This window comes from Symphalangus syndactylus, chromosome 24 (genome assembly GCF_028878055.3).
Source record: "Symphalangus syndactylus isolate Jambi chromosome 24, NHGRI_mSymSyn1-v2.1_pri, whole genome shotgun sequence".
In the NCBI taxonomy this organism is placed as follows: domain Eukaryota; kingdom Metazoa; phylum Chordata; class Mammalia; order Primates; family Hylobatidae; genus Symphalangus; species Symphalangus syndactylus.
Window position 1 is genome coordinate 52,666,924 of NC_072446.2, and position 18,445 is coordinate 52,685,368.

The window sequence follows — 18,445 nt, forward strand, 5'->3', positions numbered from 1 at the left end:
GCTGGCTCTTCCTACCATCTTATCATAGAGCTTTGTTTTCAGGTCCTAAGGTATATTCACAACACTTCAAGTCAAAGCAAAATATTTTAAATGGTAGAACAAGCTGTCCCCATCTAGGCATTGAGTTGTTGATCATTCAAAGCCTAAATCAAGTGGCTCTTCTTAGAATCAATTTCCTAATGAAGATGCCACCATGATAGTTTAAAAGCTTAGTTTTGTCAGCCTTAGTTAAGAGTCCATGTACGGATTGCCAAAGGTATGCAGATGATTTTCTGAGTCTCATTTAGGATGATGTATCAGGGGTCCCCAACCCGTTAGAAACTGGGCCTCACGCAGGAGGTGAGCTGTAGGCAGTGAAGCTTCATCTGTATTTGCAGCCACTCCCGTGGCTCACATTACCACCTGAGCTCTGCATCAGCAGCGGCAGATCAGCAGCGGCATTAAGAGTCTCATAGGAGTGCAAACCCTATTGAACTGCACGGGCACAGGATCTAGGTTGTATGCTTTTTATGAGAATCTAATGCCTAATGATCTGTCGCTGTCTCCCATCACCCCCAGATGGGACTGTCAAGTTACAGGAAAACAAGCTCAGGGCTCCCACTGATTGTACATTATGGTGCATTGTATAATTATTTCATTGTATATTACAATGCAATAATAATAGAAAGTGCACAATAAATGTAATGTGCTTGAATCATCCTGAAACCATTCTGTCCCCCCACCTGTGGAAAAATTGTCTTCCACAAAAGTGGTCCCTGGTGCCAAAAAGGTTGGGGACTGCTGTGCTAGATGATCCTCTGACCTGGTTGGCTTTCTCAGTCACATCAAATGAAATATTGTTACTCCTGAGTACCTGAGTATCATGATATTTGGTTAAATTGACAAGTACCCATCTTGTTTCCCAAAAATGAACTCCTTGGAGTGACAAGGTTTATTTAACAGGTTAAAAATTAAATTATACACTCAAATTTACTTGTTTGGATAATCATCTACAGCAAAATCACATTTCTGTAAAAATCACCTTAAATAAAGGTCTCCACCACATGGCCCATTTTTTCCAAACGACAACAAAGAATTTGGTAAAACAAAAGGCTGCACATCCCTTTAGAATTTGGGCTGACAGTATTTCACAGAAAATGGTTGGAAAATGGTTGAAGTAAGCTCCTAAATGGCCCTTCTTGAGGCTCTGGGAGAGGCAGTGTGCCGGCACCTGGGCACTTTCCTCATTACACACTTGGGACCAATCCACTCAGAGGGTGGCCTTGCTTCCACTCGGCATGGCTGTACTTGGACTTGGAGGAATGGGGCAGACGCTCCAGGAGGTCCTCTGTAACCAGTCCCCTACAGGGTTAGGTTTCTCTGTTCTCAGGGACAGAGAAATGTATATAGTAGAAGTCATATCTTTGATGCCTACTTTTTACATTGAACAAAGTGGCAGAGAGCTCAACCGCCCTTTGAGCCCGGTTGCGGCCTGCGCGTGAGCAGAGGCCAGGATTTCTCCTCTCCAGGATCCCACTGCCAGAGACCAACTGGGATCCAAGCAGTTTAACAGCTTAATCCTAGGACTGTATGAAATAAAGGCTTATGGACCCAGATTTTACATTTCATTATTCATCTAATTAAGCAAATTATATGTTTCAATTAAGAATCCTATTTCTGCAGAGCCTAAATTATCACAGAAGTAGATCTTTAAAAAATTGCAAAACTGCTTTTACAAAGCAGACATTAACAACATTTTTTTGTAGAATTTCTAAAGAAACAAATTCAAGACAAAAATCCCTCCAGTAGGTAACAAAATAATCTATTGTTTCAATTCCTTCTGATCAAGTGACTTTATTCCATAAAACAGTACATCAGCTGGGCAGGTTCGGTCTCCTCTGGATGTGTGACAGTCATTATTTATTTGTTCTGTAAACATAACTAGGATACAGTGACATTGTCATAACTAAATTTGAAGTAAATTAGTACTGTGACCTCCAAGGGCAGGTGTGAAACATGTTATCAGCGCTTGAAACACCTTGTAGTGGTTTCACTAACATAAGTTAAAACATAAGCACTTAGGAAGAAAGTCTTCCCTCATTAATTTCTGGCATAGTGCAGCTACATCTTCATCCTGGAACTTAAGGACAAAGTACCTTCCTCTTAGAAAATCAATGTTTTCACAGCAAGTTTAATAAATTAAAAATGTAGACAAAAAAGGAACTAGCGAACAAAAGAATTCTCCAAGGTTCCCTTTTTAAATTAATATGTTTAAATGTTACATGTGAATCAAAGCATTTCACAAGCACATGGCACATACTCAAGGCCCTAGAACCAAATGTCAACATTTAACAAATACAGCAGAATCGTCTTTTCATTGTGAATTTTTTAAAGCAATAATTAAGTCCTGCATGAAACAGCGAAAGAAGCATTTGAGACAGTTACTGGTTCTTCACAATCAACTCTTTAAGGCATAATCGGAGGTAAGTGTGCTGAGACTTTTGGTCCCTACTGCTGTGTTCTCACATGCTCCCAAGGAAATAGACATGTCAGTTACTTGCCTGTTTCCATCTCTAGGTATAGAAATGAGAAGTCTGGGTTTCTGGAAATTACAGAAATCAAGTCAGAAAAACCTGGCAAAAATAATAATACTCTGTGTTCTAGAATTTGCCACAGTCACCTCATTTTGCAAATAAAATGACTACACAACTTTCAAGTACTCTAAAGCATCTAATTTTTCACGCCTCTGCAAAAAAATACTATATTGTTTTGCTAGACTCTTTGGTAGGACAGCTTTTACCTAATCTGATTTTTTTAAGACTGAAACTTAACAGTCTCATCTCATTTCTAAGTTGATTTTATGACAAACTTCCTAGCTGCATATGTGCTGAGATTATGCTAGCAGTTTTGCAGGTGTTCAATGTGTCATACCTTGTTTACTGCCTACAAATGGGGGGTGGGGAGGAATGAATGCAACAATCTATTTCTTCAGTTGCATTTGAGGGTCCCCACAGAAAATCCGATTTGCTTCAATTCAACAGGGAAGAAATGACTGAAAATATGTGGCCCCAGTTTTATTTCAGCTTGGAAGAAAAATACCTTAAAAGTAGTTATGCGAGAAGTAAACCCACATGGAAATATAAGGCAGGGTGAGAAGCCAGGAAGACTGCTAATGACAATATCAGGAGCTGGTTCAGTGCTCTGTACTCTGCAGTTAAGACCAGCAGTTGTCTAAACTAGATAATCAAGAATTAGAACGATTAACACATACACCCTACACCAGAATTAAGTAAGGTTATGTTCACTGCCTTGTTTGTCAATAAAGTAGCTGAGATCATGCAGATCAGGATTTTTGAGGGAAAGCTTTAAAAATGCTGTGATAAAGCCGTGCAAGTTAGCAGAAGTTCAGGAAAATCTGCAGAGGCCATTCTTGCCCACATGGACAATTATTTTTCTTAGCCTGACATCATCTTGAGTTCAGCTACCACACAGACTAACAGGATGGGAACTGCTTGAAGCTCTTATTCCATGTTGCTCAAAGAGTGAAGCTGTGTGGGCATCGAGTCTGTCTGTGGGGTCAGCTCGCTAAGCTCGCTGATGGTGGTGGCCAGCAGGGTGTCCTGGGACACCACGGAGTCATCCGACTTGCAGGCTGTGTCTGCAGAACTGTTCTCCTGCATGGTAGGTACAGTGCCTTGGACTGCAGCCAGGTTGTGGAAATGGCCATTTTCTGCAAAAGACAGCAATTTATCTGAAAGCTTGGATGACACATACTCTTCATCAGGCTGTTCAGTCTTGTGTCCATCATTGTTCTTGGGCGAGCCATCTACAATGACGAGGAAAGACTTCCATGGAGTATTCTTATCGTGTATCTGTAAGTTAAACACAAAACAAAAGTCACTGAATGTGTCTCTGAACAAGTGCATCTTTTAAAACAATAGTCCCTCTACAACTTCAATTTTCAACTTTCACTAATAAGTACCTGCCTGCCACCACCCTCACTGTTACAGAGTAGTCATCGTGGATTATGCTGTCCCTGGGCCTTGGGGCTTGGTGTTCCACTTCATTCACTCTGTGAGTGTTCCACTGCAGAGACAACCCAAGGAGAAAGTACTTGTTGTCTCGACCTCTAACCACCTTGGAGAATGGTGGTAGGTATTTCTCTTTCCATGTATCTAAGGACAGCAGCTTGTTTCTCAAATAAGCCAACCCACTGCTTACTGAGGTGTGCCGTCGAAGAGTGGACTTGTCGGTGAATGTCCGTCCGCATGCATTGCACATGAATGGCCTCTCCCCTGTGTGGATGCGGCGATGGCGCTGGAGGGCGTTGAGCTGGGTGAACTGCTTGCCGCACTGGTCACAGCAGTAGGGACGCTCCCCTGAGGCAGGGAGAGAGGAGACTGCTGGTGGGTCCCTTTGGCCTACTGTGCTTAATTCTGAATACATACTTGAATGAATGATGCTGTTGTAAACCACTGGGAAGCCTCAGCATCCAACAGAAGGAAGGTTATGTTGGGAACAACTTAAGGGCTACAAATCTACTATCTCTATAATACCAAAAATTTATGGCCTACACCAAAAAGGGGCCAGGACATGTGCCTGCAGCAGGTATTATAACTATAGGAATGACACCTGTTTTCCACGGTAATGGAGTATATAATTAAAAGACCCCTAACAACTGAATATGCATGTGTGCGTGTGCATATACTAACATGTACAGATCATTATCCCTATGTCCACACATCCACATCTACTTCCTACATTCACACCATGACTAAGCTGTCTGTCCTTTTCAGTGAAAACTCCATGTAGCAAAGGGACTTAGTCTTCTCTCATTTACACACATAAGTGCTCCCACTTTTCAGTTTCTCAGAGTTAGAAACAATCTCTAAATAAATGCTATTATGACATACAAAGTTTGGCCAGTTTTCTTCAAAAGCTTAGTTCCAAGTAATTTACTGGTAAATCTACAAGCTTTGGAATTTTTTTTTTTGGCCAAACTAAACTCCCTTCCCTGGGACATTCCAACCATACCTGTGTGGACTTTAATATGCTGGTAGAGTGAATTCCGCTGGGCAAAAGTCCTGAAACATACTTCACATTTAAAGGGTTTGGATCCAGTATGGATTCTATTGTGGTGTTTTAAGTACTCCTTAGAAGCAAAACTCTTGCCACATGTTTCACACATAAAAGGTCTTTCACCTACATGAAAAAATGAAATAAAGTCATAAACAATACAGGCATTAAAAACACATGGATCAGTAGGTCTCCACTGTTAAAACCCACATGAACTCCTCAAAAGTGCCTTGGTAGGCAGCATGTTACATTTTCTAGTAAAAACTATCATAAAATATATATTCATGTATGATGCTTGCTACTTACTGAAAGTTGGTGTAAAATATCCTTGGAAATTGCAAGAAAAATTCCATTTGACTAGAATCAAAGAGGTATTGTTTGTTCAGCTGGCTCACATTTTAGAAATTTACTCATTCCAAACAAGAAAATAATTTCACAACTTCTGTTTGGAGGAACTGCTGGATTATTTTCAAAGGAACACTTCTATGGATCTTTATCAGAATAAAGGGGAAGTTGACAATGGATATGTATCACTATTCTAGAGTAGCAACTCCAATCAACTTGATTGAATTGTAGGACAAAAGTTTTAAATACCATCTCACTTTTTGTAGTTTAATCCCACAAATAAGACTTACCAAATTATTAGCTGTGCCCGATTTCAGACATCAAAATAAAAACAGCGACTTTAGTAAAATCTTACCATGTTAATATTCTTATCAAAGGACCAATTCTAACTTAATCCTTCATTATAACCTGACTTTGTCCCCAATCCTAAGCTTTCTTTAAACACCAATTCTACTCATTTCTGTAGTCAAAACTCATGTCATTAAATGCTAATTTCATGACATTAAATGAGATTTTCATTTAATAACATGAATTATGACTTCAGAATGAGCAGAATTGGTGTCTAATCACACAGATGTGGTGTCTAATGAGTCAGAGACATGTCATCTCTGTCTCACATGCATCTGAACTTGAGGCTTGTAAGCCAGTGTTTACAAGTAAGTATAAAAAATGCAAGCAAAGAAGAAAATGAGAAGAATTGGAACACTTCAGTGCTGTATGCTTCTGTATCTTCCACAAGATTCTAAACCTCAGGGTTACTGTGCTGAAGCAGAATAAAGCCAACTTAAATTTTCTCTGTCACATAATAAATCATAAAGACTTTGGAAAACAGAAATGAGATAATCCTACTACCTTAATGTATCATATAACAACTTATTTTCTTCTGGTCTTTTATGTGCAGGTTTTCAATACAGTTGAGGTTAACTGTACACTTAATTGTGGATTTTAAAGTTGAACATCCAAGCACAGACTTTTTCATGTCATTCAGAGCCCTTACTCTGAATAGCCGGGTCATAAGCCAGGGTATAGATTTACCAGAGTTTACTGGAGCACTTCCTTGTGGTTGGACAATCAGGCTGTTTCCCATTCTTAGTTAATAAAAATAGCAAGAAGTGGGATAACAGCATACCGCTCTTCCCATGTTGGACAATTTCTTTAGGACAGAGTCTTAGAAAAAAAATTTTCAGTTACAAAAGAACTATTTTATATCTCTTGATACCTAAGACGTGCATGCCAGATCCTATGGCCTGGTGGTATAAAAGCCATGGCCATGTGCACACTAGCAACAAAGGCAATGGGTGTATGTTTATTCATTTTGCTCACTTACTAGATGGAAAAGCTATATCATGGCTTTAACCTGCACCACCTTGGTAGATGCCAACTTCAAAATTAATCAATTGCATTTCCTTCTAGATCTAGGAAAGACATTCAATCACAACAGCATGGGTATTTACCTGTGTGACACCTTTTATGATAAATCAGCATGTGGTTCTGAGTGAATCTTGCACCACATTCATCACAGACAAAAGGTTTTTCCCCTGTATGAATTCTGAAAGTACAACATTCAGATGATAACTTAGGATGTATTTCAAAGCTCACTTTGCAATACAATTTCCACTCTATCCTGCAAAAATCATTTATTCCAAGAGACCTAATGAGAATGACTGTAGTGACAGGTCAAGAGCCCATAATCTCCATCCCACAATAAACTGAGTTTCTGCACAAGGTCAATGGATCCACACATTTTCCATAAATCACTGACTGGAATGTTCATCTACACCTGATCACAAGCCCTATTGCTGATGCTATAAGGCATGTGCAGGTAGAGACCAGGCCTTTGCAGATTTTTTAAAACACTAAAGACCACAATCTAACATTTGTAAAGCTGTCTCATACACAATCAGCCACAAACACCTTAGGAACTACTGCTGATTAAGTGTCACATGATCAAAAATGTTACTCTCATTTCCTAATATGACATCACCAGTAGAGAAAAGAGAACTGTTCTCAAATTGCTGACGGTGGCATTTTTTAAATGCATAAGCATTTTAATGTCACAACTAGTATGAAGTAGCAATCAAACATAATTTACTGAGCACTTCCTAAACCAAGTATTTTTAACTTATTATATAGAGTAAAAGATGAACACCATGCTACTAACCCAAGACTGACCGAGGTTTGAGGGCAGATCTAGAAGAGAAGAGAAAACAACTGCTTGTTGGGATTTCAAGAATAAATATACTAAGAACTATAAGGAAATATTTAAAAACATCACCACACACCTACAGCTCAGAAACATATTAAGAAACAGAAAGCACTGTCTGTCCTGATTCTGGAGTGTAGACTGCCAAGATGGCACTCCTTCCAAGCCTGAGAACCGAAAGACCAGAGACGAGTCCTAAAGCCTGAAATGGCATCTCACTGAGGTCTCTACTGAGACTGTGGGACCCGGAGGGTCACAGAACCCAAGATCTAAATGAAGAGTCAGGAAAGGAGAAATAAAGGTAACGAGGCCCAACTCTTCCTCCAGCACAGTGGGGCGAGCCCGCGGCCGCTGTCGCAGTCCCACCAGGGGGACCTCCTGGCCAGCAGGGGCGCCCCAGGGGTCTCAGAACAAGGGAGCAGAGCCATCACTCGCAGCCCCTCTACCTTGACAGAGAACTCAGCGCTGTCTGGAAATAAGCCCCCACATCTGGAGCGGAGAAATTAAGCAGTAAGACATCAAATCCCAGGACGACCTCAGTGCTTGTCACACCCTTCCAGTGCGCAGGGACCCCTCTGGATGGCTCCCTGCATACCTCATGTGCGTCTTGAGCGCAGACGGCTGCGAGAACCTGGCGCCGCACTCAGTGCAGCCGTAGGGCCGGTCTCCCGTGTGTGTGCGCTCGTGCAGCCGCAGTGCTGTCTTGGAGCTCAGGCCCTTGCCGCACTGGCCGCAGCGGTGCCGCTCGCCGCCGCCCTCGTGCACCTGCAGCACGTGCCGCTTCACATCCTTCTTGCGCTTGAACTTCTTCCCGCACAGCTCGCATGGGAAGTGGCGCTCGCTGCTGTGCACGTGGCGCTGGTGGCTCTTCAGGTTGCAGCGGTTGGCGAAGGTCTGGCCGCAGGTGTCGCAGCGGTACACCACCTCGGTGGCCACGCCGTGGCGGTGCTTGCTGTGCTTCAGGAAGCTCTTCTCGTACAGAAACGCCTTCTCGCAAATGCTGCACTTAAAGTTGCTCTTCTTCTTCTCCCCTTCTTCGTCCTCCTCCTCCTCCTCCTCTTCCTCCTCCGGCCCTGCTTTCTTTGACACTTCCTCCAACTCAGCACCTGCCTGGCAACCCTCATTTTTGGAAACCGGCTCCATCTCCGTGCCCACCCTGTCTGGGCTTTGGTCCTGGGGACACCTGTAGTCCCCCACGTCACCCTCAGCACTTTTCTGCTGCTCTCGGAGTCTTCTCGTATATTTCTTTTTAGGGATCTCCACAAAGACCTTCCTCCCCGCCAGCCTTCCACTAGCTCTCCTGATTTTAGGGTAGGGAGGTTTAACTACTTCTTTCTTCTTGTCTAGTTTGTCCTTGGACTTCTTCGGTGGCAAATCTGAAGACATGCCATTGCTGGCTCTCTCTCCTGGGTAGCCCAAGGAATCCGTGAGACCATTGGGGTGAGGGCCATCAGTGGCCACACTTGCCCTGGGGGCAGCAGCAGCACTAACTTGGGAGCCACTGCTCACCTCCACCTCCTGAGACTCTGAGAAATTTTGCAACTCCAAAAGTACTGACTCTAACATCTGTTTCTTTAATTGAAAACAAGTTTCTGATAAGTCCAAACATTTCAGCTTTTCAGCCATTTCCAGCATTCGCTGCACCCGATCTTCTTCTACCTTTACCTTTGCAGTGTAGACAAACTCAAGAAATGAAGCAAAGTCAGCAACCTGTACTTCATTTAAGTAGACATTAGTCCTAGTACCATCCACACTCTTCTCATTAAGGAACACTTCCTTAAAAAACTTGCTGGTGGCAGCCAGCACTGCCTTGTGGGCCATGAAGTCTTTGCGGATGCCCTGATACTCCACGCTGACTGTCACGTCACACAGGTGACCCAGGAGGCGAAGTTCATGCATCTCATGCAGTAGGTTAAATGGGGAGGATTTGGATTCCAGCAGAACTGCACTGCTTTCCATCTTTCTTCCTTCCAAAAACAGCTTTGAAAAAGAAACAAGAATTATACATGAGCAACCACTGATGCAAAAGGACTAAAATTTGAGGATTCCTTCAGTACTTGAGAGGATATAGACTCATTAACAACCTAGCTTTACTCAGGTAAAGATTCAAATGACATTTCACTTCTTAGCAGTTTTCTAAAGTGAAGTTCCTCATGCATTTTCCTAAGGTAATAAATTGGCATGAAAAAAAGTGTATTCTAAGATTTCCTCCAGTGATAAACAAATGATGGAAGCTGTGATTAGTGAAATACATTAACACAGTAATTTGCTCACCAAGGTCACTATCTAATTTGCTTACATAGTCCCCAAAACTGTAAAAGAATTCATGGCAACAATAATGTCCAGTTCTCTGATCAGGAAACCAGATAATTAAAACACATAGCCACCACCATCTGGGAGCAAATCCAAAACCTTAGGGAATCATTTTTGCTTTTGAAAAGAATCAACTAAATAACTACTTTCCATGAGAAAAACTTCTTGGAAAAGCAGTTCACAATTCATCGCCCATTCCCAACATCCTAAACTCCTCATAATTTGAACTATTGTTACTCTACTGAAATAATGTAAGTTCCACGGCTTTTATGTTACTTTGAGCAAGCTACTTCTGTGAACCCATTTCCTCCTCTGAAGAAGGCTGACCGGCTGTTACCAGGGTTCCATGAGCCTGAAACTTGTTGGCTAGTTGTTATTGGTTTCCCACACATAGGCCAAGGTGCTACAGTGATCCCCATTTCATAGATGAGGATCTATCAAGGTAACAGTCAATGGCTGGTTGGGACCTGAGCCAGGGCCTGGTGCCCGGATTCAACTCAAACTACTCAACACACTCTTCCCCTCAGCCTTGCCAAAAGCAAAGGGTTATCTTTAGCCCCTAAATCTTTCCACTGCAGCGGGCATGCAAATTTCACCAACCCCACCTAAGGCCTCCAGATACCTTCACCCCATCGTCATTTCTGCTGCTTTGCCACAAACTCCCTGAATATGTTTTCTCCACGAAGTTCGTCCCTGCCCTTCAGCTCCTGAATCTACCTTCCTCTTTGATTCCTGTTTCCGTCCATCCAAAGCACATGCCTTCCTTCTAGCCTCCTTCGGCCAGACCACAGATGTCACCTCGGATTCAACATGTCTAGAAAAAAACTTGTCATCATCTTCCCTGAAAAACTAGTTCCACCCCTCTCCCCTTCTGCAGTCTCATCAATGATACCGCTCCCCACAACCACCAGTCCCCCAAACATGGAAAAGACTGCCCTCTGGGAATTCCACTGTAAACAGGTACCTATGAGGTTTGATCAACGGCGCCTGAAGGAGACGCCACAGTAAACTGTGAGAACACTGACAAAGCCTAAGCAAGGGATCTATAAGAGTGGGGCGGGGTTTCAGTGGTCCCGGTCCCAGCCCCAGCCTGGGGAAACAAGACTGCAGAGGGCTCTCTCAGCCTGATGCCCACACGCACCGCCAGCCCTGACTTCCCCAGACCTCTGCCAACAGGGCCTTCGAGGGGACCTGATTTCTCAATCAGCAAAGTGGGTTCTGAGCGCGATTTCCTATGTTGCTTGGCTACTGGAGTGCAGGCACTGGAGGTGGAGACAGGGCCCTCTGCGGCCGGTGACAGCTGCGTGTCCGCCGAATCTCATTGGCATTCTGGCCGCCTCCTAGTGCGCCCGGCATGTGCACCACCGTCGGCGGCTCCTGAATCCCCGGGGCTCACGGAGCCAGAGCCCTTCCAGGAGACGCTGCTATCCGCAGCCCCGTCCACGGCCACAAGGGCCAGGGTTTCCAGGGAGGCTTAAAGCCGCCGCTGTCCTCGCCGCCCTCACGGCACCTCCCACCCTGCCCGCGCCACTTGGCCGCCCCAGCGCCCGGACGCCGCTCCGCCACTCCAAAGACGACCCGGAGAACAAACTACTGCAGCCACAGAGAAGCCCCTCCTCGGCCGGACGCGCCGCCTCCCGACGCGGGCATCCGGGGCCGCGTGGATCAGGCCCTCGGGCCGCCCCCTGCCCCACTCCCACATCCCCGAGACCCGCAGCTCCACAGAGCAGCCGGGGCGCGCGGACCACAGAGAAGCGGCGGCGGGCGGCGAGGGGCCGGGGCCAGGCCTGTGGGCCGAGCACTCACCTCCCAGCCGGCACCCCAGCTGCCGCCGCTGTCCGCTGGACCAGACCGGTAGGAACGGCCGGCCCGGCTGGGCGTGGCGTGGCACCCTGCGCAGGCACCGCAGATTGGTCGCTGCAGGCCCCTCCTCTCCCGCGGCCGGCCCCGCCCCTGACGGGGCTGAGGAAGTGGCTGAGCGCACACTTCGGGCGACGGAGCGGTTCCGGCAGCTACCTGATCTGGCCGCGCGACTGACTGGCGACGCCGGTTGCGTCACCCGCCGCATTGCGTCACCCACCGCGAGCCAAGGCCTGCGCCTGCGCAGGAGACAGCGACGTCTGCGCTGCGGCACGCCACAGAGGGGCGGGGCCAGTCGCGAAAAGTCACATGAGCGCCAGAGGTGCGTGGTCACTTTCGCGTCCGTTCCGGGCTTCTGGCCGCGAGGCGCCGTCGCTTCCGGGCCCCAGCAGCCAGCGGTCAGGGCGTGGCCTGCAGCTCGCTTGCCACTAAGAGCTGCTCAGGTCCCCGAGGCCGAGCGCACCCGTGGGGCCCCGTGGCCACGCGAGGGACCTCGCGGCAAGCCAGGCTTGGAGCTGGCATTCACCGTGGCTACTGGGGGCGCAGCCGCGCGCAGATGCCTCCACGGGCGCTGGAGAACTGGCGCCAGGCGGGGCGCGGCGCTCTCCTCTGGGGCGCTTCTTTATCGGTGCCCCTGCCCCTACTGGGGGACGCGGCTCGCCAGGAGCCGGGACTGCACCCTGTGGTCTTTATTGCACGGCTTTATTTTTCCAGGAGTTCCCATCCCGGCGAAGGCTTTGTTCACCACAGAACTTCCCCAGAGACCCATCCACTTTTCCGGGGAAAGCACAATTGATGCCCTAAGATTCGCTGACTCCTCGAAATCTTGCTGTTTCCACCAGTTCTTGCTCAATACTAACCAAAGCCCGCTTTGAAACACCTTCCTTGAGTCAGACTTCCAGTTCTCCATAAACTGACCTTGCCTTTTGCTCCCAGCCATTGCTAAAGGTTTGCCAGGTCATGCAGTCCGTTACTGTGGCCAGCAGTAGAAGAAATTGTCTTATTGATAGGTTGAGTTTGTAATGTTTGGGGACTGTCAGGACAAAAACAAATTTAAAATAAGAGGTTTACTACTTCCTGTTGGAAATAAGAGATTTCCCTCCCTTTTACTTTGAACATTTACTTTTAGAAAATTGGTAATTAGTGTAAGTACTTTTTCCTCTCTTTGAAATATATAAATCCTTTTGAAGACTAGTTAGGCCTTTTTTGTCCGCTCTATAACCTAGATATGTCTTTCTCTAGGACCTAGGAGCCATCTCTTTAAGTATCAAGGGAGTTAATGCCCCTATCTCCCAGTTTTAATGGGAGAGTAGGAGCCTAACTTCAGTGGGCCGTTAGTTCCAACTTACAAAATTATATCATAAAGATACAAGTTTCTTTTTCCTCTAGATAAAGCCAATTGGCTAACACAGAGGATAACCCCAAATATCAGGTTAGATGAACTGTGTGATGAAAAATGCTGCCAACTTCCCTTGAGAACTAGTTATTGTTTATCTTGAAAATGTGCGTAATAGATTGCTTGGCTGCACAAAAGAGGGAAATTTCGTTCTGTCTTTGCAGTCTCTTAGTGGATTGCCTCTGATGGGTATCACATTCTAGTTTAATGCTTATTCAATTACAAAGTGTTTTCTTTCTCCATTACCTTTCTGAAAAGGATTGGGAGATTGTACTTTTAATTATATTTCCTGAACTGGAGCCAGTTTCCCACACATAGTAGGTGCTCAATAAATATTTGAAGAATGAATGAGTGACAGAAATCTTTCTTAGGCGGACTCTCTTTATATTTGCATTCCAGGATTTGAAGAAATTGGAATGAATGCAGTTTTCACCCATGGCTCCAGCAGGCCCAGAATCGTGTTTTATGATTTTGTTTTGCATTACAAAAAGGTGGTCAGGCACCATGGCTCACGCCTGTAATCCCAGCACTTTAGTAGGCTGAGGCAGGCCGATCACTTGAGGTCAGGAGTTCAAGACCAGCCTGGCCAACATGGTGAAACCCCGTCTCTGCTAAAATACAAAAATTAGGCCAGGTGTGGTGTCTCACACCTGTAATTGTAGCACTTTGGGAGGCCGAAGTGGGCGGATCACCTGAGGTCAGGAGTTCAAGACCAGCCTGGCCAACATGGTGAAACCCCTTCTCTACTAATAATACAAAAATTAGCCAGGCAAGGTGGCACATGCCTGTAATCCCAGCTATTCAGGAGACTGAGACAGGAGAATCGCTTGAACACGGGAGGTAGAGGTTGAAGTGAGTGGAGATTGTGCCACTGCACTCCAGCCTGGGCAACAGAGCAAAACTCCGTCTCAAAAAAACAAAACTAAATTAGCCGGGAGTGGTGGTAGGCACTTATAATCCCAGATGCTCAGGAAGCTGAGGCAGGAGAGTCACTTGAACCCAGGAGATGGAGGTTGCAGTGAGCTTAGATCACGCCATTGCACTCCAGTCTGGGCAATAGAACGAGACTGCATCTTTGATTATGTTAGCTAGCATTCAATGCTGAAAGGATTGCTTTAGTTGTGTGTCTTAATAGCTTTAATGCCTAACCAAAGAAAGAAAAGGCATATGATAATCATATATTTTATATTAAAATTGTCTTTAGAAATGCTACAGGAATTTATAAACTAGATCAGGTTCAAAGGTAGAAATTACAACAAGCTTATTCAAAGGAACTTCTGGAAATCAGTAAGGTAAAAAACACCAGCCTAACACAAAAGTAGCAAAGTATACTGTAAACTAAAAATAAAATTCTAAGCCCCCCAACTGATGGAACAGACTCCCTCTTGGCCAAGAGGGAGAAAACAAACATTAAAAACAGGTTTTTTTTAAGCCAGAGAAACCTTAAAAACTGAGTTCCTGGCCATGATGGAACAAGAGGTTGGACAGGCCTCATTTCCGTGCACCACCCATCCTAGCATTAAGGTTAAAATAGAGGTCATAAGACTCACAGACTCTTTGTGGCAATACTAAATGATAAAGAATGAAGGGCTATGCCCAGCAAGGGTTGTCATGCACCTCTACCCTTCAAGAAGAAACTATGCCTTAACTGCCACAAGGTTTTTATTCTCTAGCAGCCAAACAAGCACTAGCCTCTAGATAAGCAATATTCAAACAATGTGCTTTGCATCCACATGCTGACTGACACGCCCCCGGCCCCAGCCCCGCCACTTCCACAAATAATTACTGCTTTGATTGGACCAGAGACTGACTGCAGTAACTTTTTCCTGATGGGAAACAACCGAATAGGGTCTGATTCTGGCGGTTTACAGAGGCTGCACACAAGTGCATCAGTGTTCTGAAAAGATCTTTCAACTTAGAGGGTCTAAGTGTAATACATGAATACATGTAAATGCTGAGTCCACCCCAAAGTAGGTCACCTATAACATGCACGTTTGTCCAGTAAGCTTGGGTCAGGACCCGTTTCATGAATATTCATAGCTCTTCCTGTGGCCTGTTCATATGTGTACTTGGCTAAGCCCTTCAGCTTCAATCTGTCTTAGGCCCCCTTCCCTCCAGGTGCCTGCCTTTTGAGCTCCTGCCAGAAGCTATGCTTCCCAGCCTGTCAGAAGGGCCACCTTGCAGGTTATCACCCTTTAAAGAAATAAAGCTCTCCTTTCTAAGTTTATGTTGTGATTTTTAAAAAAATAATACAAATAGACAACTCACTTGAGAGTGTGAATGGCATACTTCACTGACAATAGAATACTATAAAAACAATAATAAGCCACTGATAAACATCACCCTGATGCAATTAAATATAGTGTTTCATGCTGTAGAACTCTGCACGAGAAAAGTACACGGGAGTGAACAATTTTTATGTAAGGGCGTTCACTGCAGTGGACTCACATTAGTGAAACTTTGGAAACAATCTCACCTATAAGGAGATGGCCGAATAATTTGATATATCCAAGCACTGGATTATTATGCCGGTCATTAAAACAATGTTTAAAAATATGTGTAATAGCTTGGGGAAATGCTCACCATGTTATAATGAGTAACGGAGGCTACACTATTTTACACAGGGTCTGATCTGATTTGAAAACAAATCTATAGAAATAGACTGGAAAGAAATGTATCAAATTCTAAACTGCACTAGGAAGAACACTGACGCTCGCGCAACCGCGGGGCCCTGCCCACTAGGCGTCCTTGCTGCCCCTCACCTGCACCGCCGGCGCACTCCCACAGGCTCGTGAGGGAGCAGCCGGTGGGTCCGGCTGGGCGGCACTCCCCGCCCATTGGCTGTCCCGGAGTCCGGCCCCGCCTCTCCCCGCCTTCTGGAGCCGCTGGGATAGTTCCTTCCAGAGCTCCTTGAAGACGGACGGCGGGGATAGGGCGCCGGAGTCACGTGGTCGCGCCACCGCGCGATTATTAGCTGAAAAAAGAGTTCTCCGAAGTGTCCTGAGCGGTCGCAGGGTAATGACGTCGGTCGTATCGGGGATGCTGGAACCTGCGGTTGTGTGCGAAACTGGCGCGACCCCCTGCGTCTTGGTCTCGGGCTGGTGGCCAGCGGGGTCTGGGCTGTGGTTTTACTCAGCTCCTTTGCTGAGCTGCTGTCCTTTCCTCAACATTCCCACTCGGCTGGGCAGCCTACCCTCGGTCAGTACGTCCTGGCGAGAGCTGCCCATGGGCGCTCTGGGTTCCGAGAGCTGCTTCGGGCGTGGCGTTCGTGTCGCGGAGGCCTCGGCTTGGAAGCGAGGGAAGAGCAACCCTCAGAGGAGCGGCGGCCGCGCTCACCGGGAGCCCGGGTTGGGAGAGGGCGCCCCGGGAGGGGTGTGAGCTCCGATGGAGAAAGAACGCCACCGCCTCGTGGGCGCTCTTCCTAATGTGCAGATTCCAAATCTCTACCATGCTGCAAAATAGGTTACAGTCCACATCAAATTAAGCATGCCCTAAAGGGCAGCTGGGGTTCAGTTGAAACACACGCCTTTACCTGCCTTAAAATTGGGCAAGGTTTCACAACGTTAAACCATTTCTCACAAGGCTCGTTGGTGATGTTTAAGATTTTTTGTTTGTTTTTTTATACAGAGCCTCGCTCTGTCGCCCAGACTGGAATGCAGTGGCGCGATCTTGGCTGACTACAACCTCCGCCTCCTGGGTTCAGCGATTCTCCTGCCTCAGCTTCCTGAGTAGCTGGGATTACGGGCGCCCGCCACCACGCCCAGCTAATTTTTGGTAGAGACGGGGTTTCGCCTTGCTGGCCAGGCTGGTCTTAAGTTTTGCATCCTGGGTCCCTCCTCTTACCAAGTCCCAGCCTTTTGTCTACAGGACAAAGCAACTTTCTGCAGTTTTCTGTTTGCTCTTTAGAGAGACTGGGCCCTAATTTGGCAAGGTGGTAGGGGAGGCAGGGCTGGTGTTTAAGGTCGACCAAAGCAACATCTAAATCTCTGCTCTTCCCCCAAATTGTCCAAATTAGCAGCAACAGGTGTGCACCTTCCAAGCTTGCAACAGACCACATTCAGAAGCTTCTTGATTTCCTGGTGTTCTGGCAATATCAGGATCAGAGGTAACATGGTTCAGTAGGACTCCTCAGCTTCACCCAGTGTCCATTTCACCTCCCCAGGCCTTCCAATGTCTCTTCTTCCAGATTTCTCCAAGCCACTCTCCCCTTCGTCTCCTCCACTCCCCAAGGCCCCAACTCCTGCCCCTCCCACCCCAGCCCCTGTTCTCCCTGCCCACCCCCTACCCCACTGGAGTGGCCTTTCATCAAACCCAAACCAAAGAAACCAACAGACCTTGCTGTCACCACTACTGTGGAACCTGGAAGTTGAAGCGAGGGAGAGACGGTGAAACACAGCAGAACGCCTTCTGTTCTTTCACACAAGGTTTGTGGATGTGGCCACTATTAAGAACTCGCACTGCATGATTACACTCAGCACAATTAATTTCTTAAACTTTTTAAAATAATTTAAAATTTAGAAAAAGTTGTAAAAATAAAAACCAGTAAACTCTTCACCTTCATCTGCCTTATAATTAAGGCAGTGGTCAGCGCGCTGGACATAACGGGAGGGGCTTTCGCTTTCCACCGGTGGGAAACCCCACCCGCAGGGACGAAGGAGGAGGGTGCCACGCACACTTGTCTTCCCGGGTGGCGGGGGTGTGGCAAGGGCGGAGCTTCCCGCTGTGCCCTTGGAGGCCGCCTGCAACCAGGCTAGTGTGGGTGGGGACACACGCCCAGTACCCTATCCTCCCTGTCCACTGGGGGTCTGGCCCGGACCTGAGGGGCAGTAGTTGGGGCCGTCCCCGTGTCCTCTGGGCCCTATAGTGACCAGTCTGCCCCATTCAAATCCTTTTCCTCACTTAGGATTGCTGCTGTGTGTCAGTGTCACACACCCCAAATTGATAATGGCTTAAGATGGGATTTCTCATTTAAAAAGAAGTCTTAGGTTGAGTGAGCTGTGGCTATTTTGGTGTTTCCACACGGGACCTAGACTCCTTTTAGCTCAGCACTATCCTACCTCTAGGGTTTAGCTGAGCTGTTCTCTTGGCCAAGACTGAGCCAGAGCCCATGGTCAGGCCAGCATAACCTTTCCAGGCAGCAGGATAGAGTGGGGAAAAAAGAAAGGTCTGTTGAAGGAAAATTCCCCCAAGTTCAGTCCTACTTCATTGGCCAGAACTTAATCACATGTCAGACCTAGCTACAAATTGAATGAGAAAGTCAAGTCTTTAAGGTG

At 46.3% G+C, this 18,445-nt stretch overlaps 1 protein-coding gene and 1 long non-coding RNA gene across 7 annotated transcripts; one reads left to right on the forward strand and one right to left on the reverse strand.

The window, feature by feature from the left end:
* Nucleotides 1-1,817: 1,817 nt before the first annotated feature.
* Nucleotides 1,818-16,117, reverse strand: GZF1 (GDNF inducible zinc finger protein 1). 5 transcript variants are annotated; one of them, XM_063634223.1, is made up of 6 exons: nt 15,935-16,117; nt 8,199-9,583; nt 6,855-6,949; nt 5,014-5,181; nt 4,201-4,379; nt 1,818-3,851 (listed from the first exon to the last, which is right to left on the reverse strand). In XM_063634223.1, the coding sequence occupies exons 2-6, from the start codon at nt 9,560-9,562 to the stop codon at nt 3,501-3,503; spliced, it is 2,157 nt and encodes a 718-aa protein (XP_063490293.1). In that variant the 5' UTR covers nt 9,563-9,583; nt 15,935-16,117; the 3' UTR covers nt 1,818-3,500. The 5 variants fall into 5 exon arrangements, with proteins under 5 accessions (XP_063490293.1, XP_055121069.2, XP_055121071.2 ...); XM_055265094.2 differs by lacking the exon at nt 15,935-16,117 and adding an exon at nt 11,723-11,965 and having other exon boundaries at nt 4,201-4,358; XM_055265096.2 differs by lacking the exon at nt 15,935-16,117 and adding an exon at nt 11,081-11,707 and having other exon boundaries at nt 4,201-4,358.
* Nucleotides 16,118-16,197: 80 nt separating this feature from the next.
* LOC129474153 (uncharacterized) lies at nt 16,198-17,724 on the forward strand. Of its 2 annotated transcripts, XR_010119543.1 has the most exons (3): nt 16,198-16,370; nt 16,800-16,946; nt 17,188-17,724. It is a non-coding gene; the product is annotated as an uncharacterized lncRNA (long non-coding RNA). The 2 variants fall into 2 exon arrangements; XR_010119542.1 differs by having other exon boundaries at nt 16,800-17,724.
* The last annotated feature ends 721 nt before the right edge of the window (nt 17,725-18,445 follow it).

Bases quoted from the DNA above. Each gene is read 5' to 3' on its own strand.
- GZF1 (XM_063634223.1), bottom strand. From the start codon at position 9,562: ATGGAAAGCAGTGCAGTTCTGCTGGAATCCAAATCCTCCCCATTTAAC. The intron at 6,950-8,198 runs GTATGCAGGGAG...TTGTACTTTCAG, and splicing joins GCGCTCAAGACGCACATGAG to AATTCATACAGGGGAAAAAC. The intron at 4,380-5,013 runs GTATGGTTGGAA...ACCCACCAGCAG, and splicing joins GCATATTAAAGTCCACACAG to TCTCCTCTCTCCCTGCCTCA.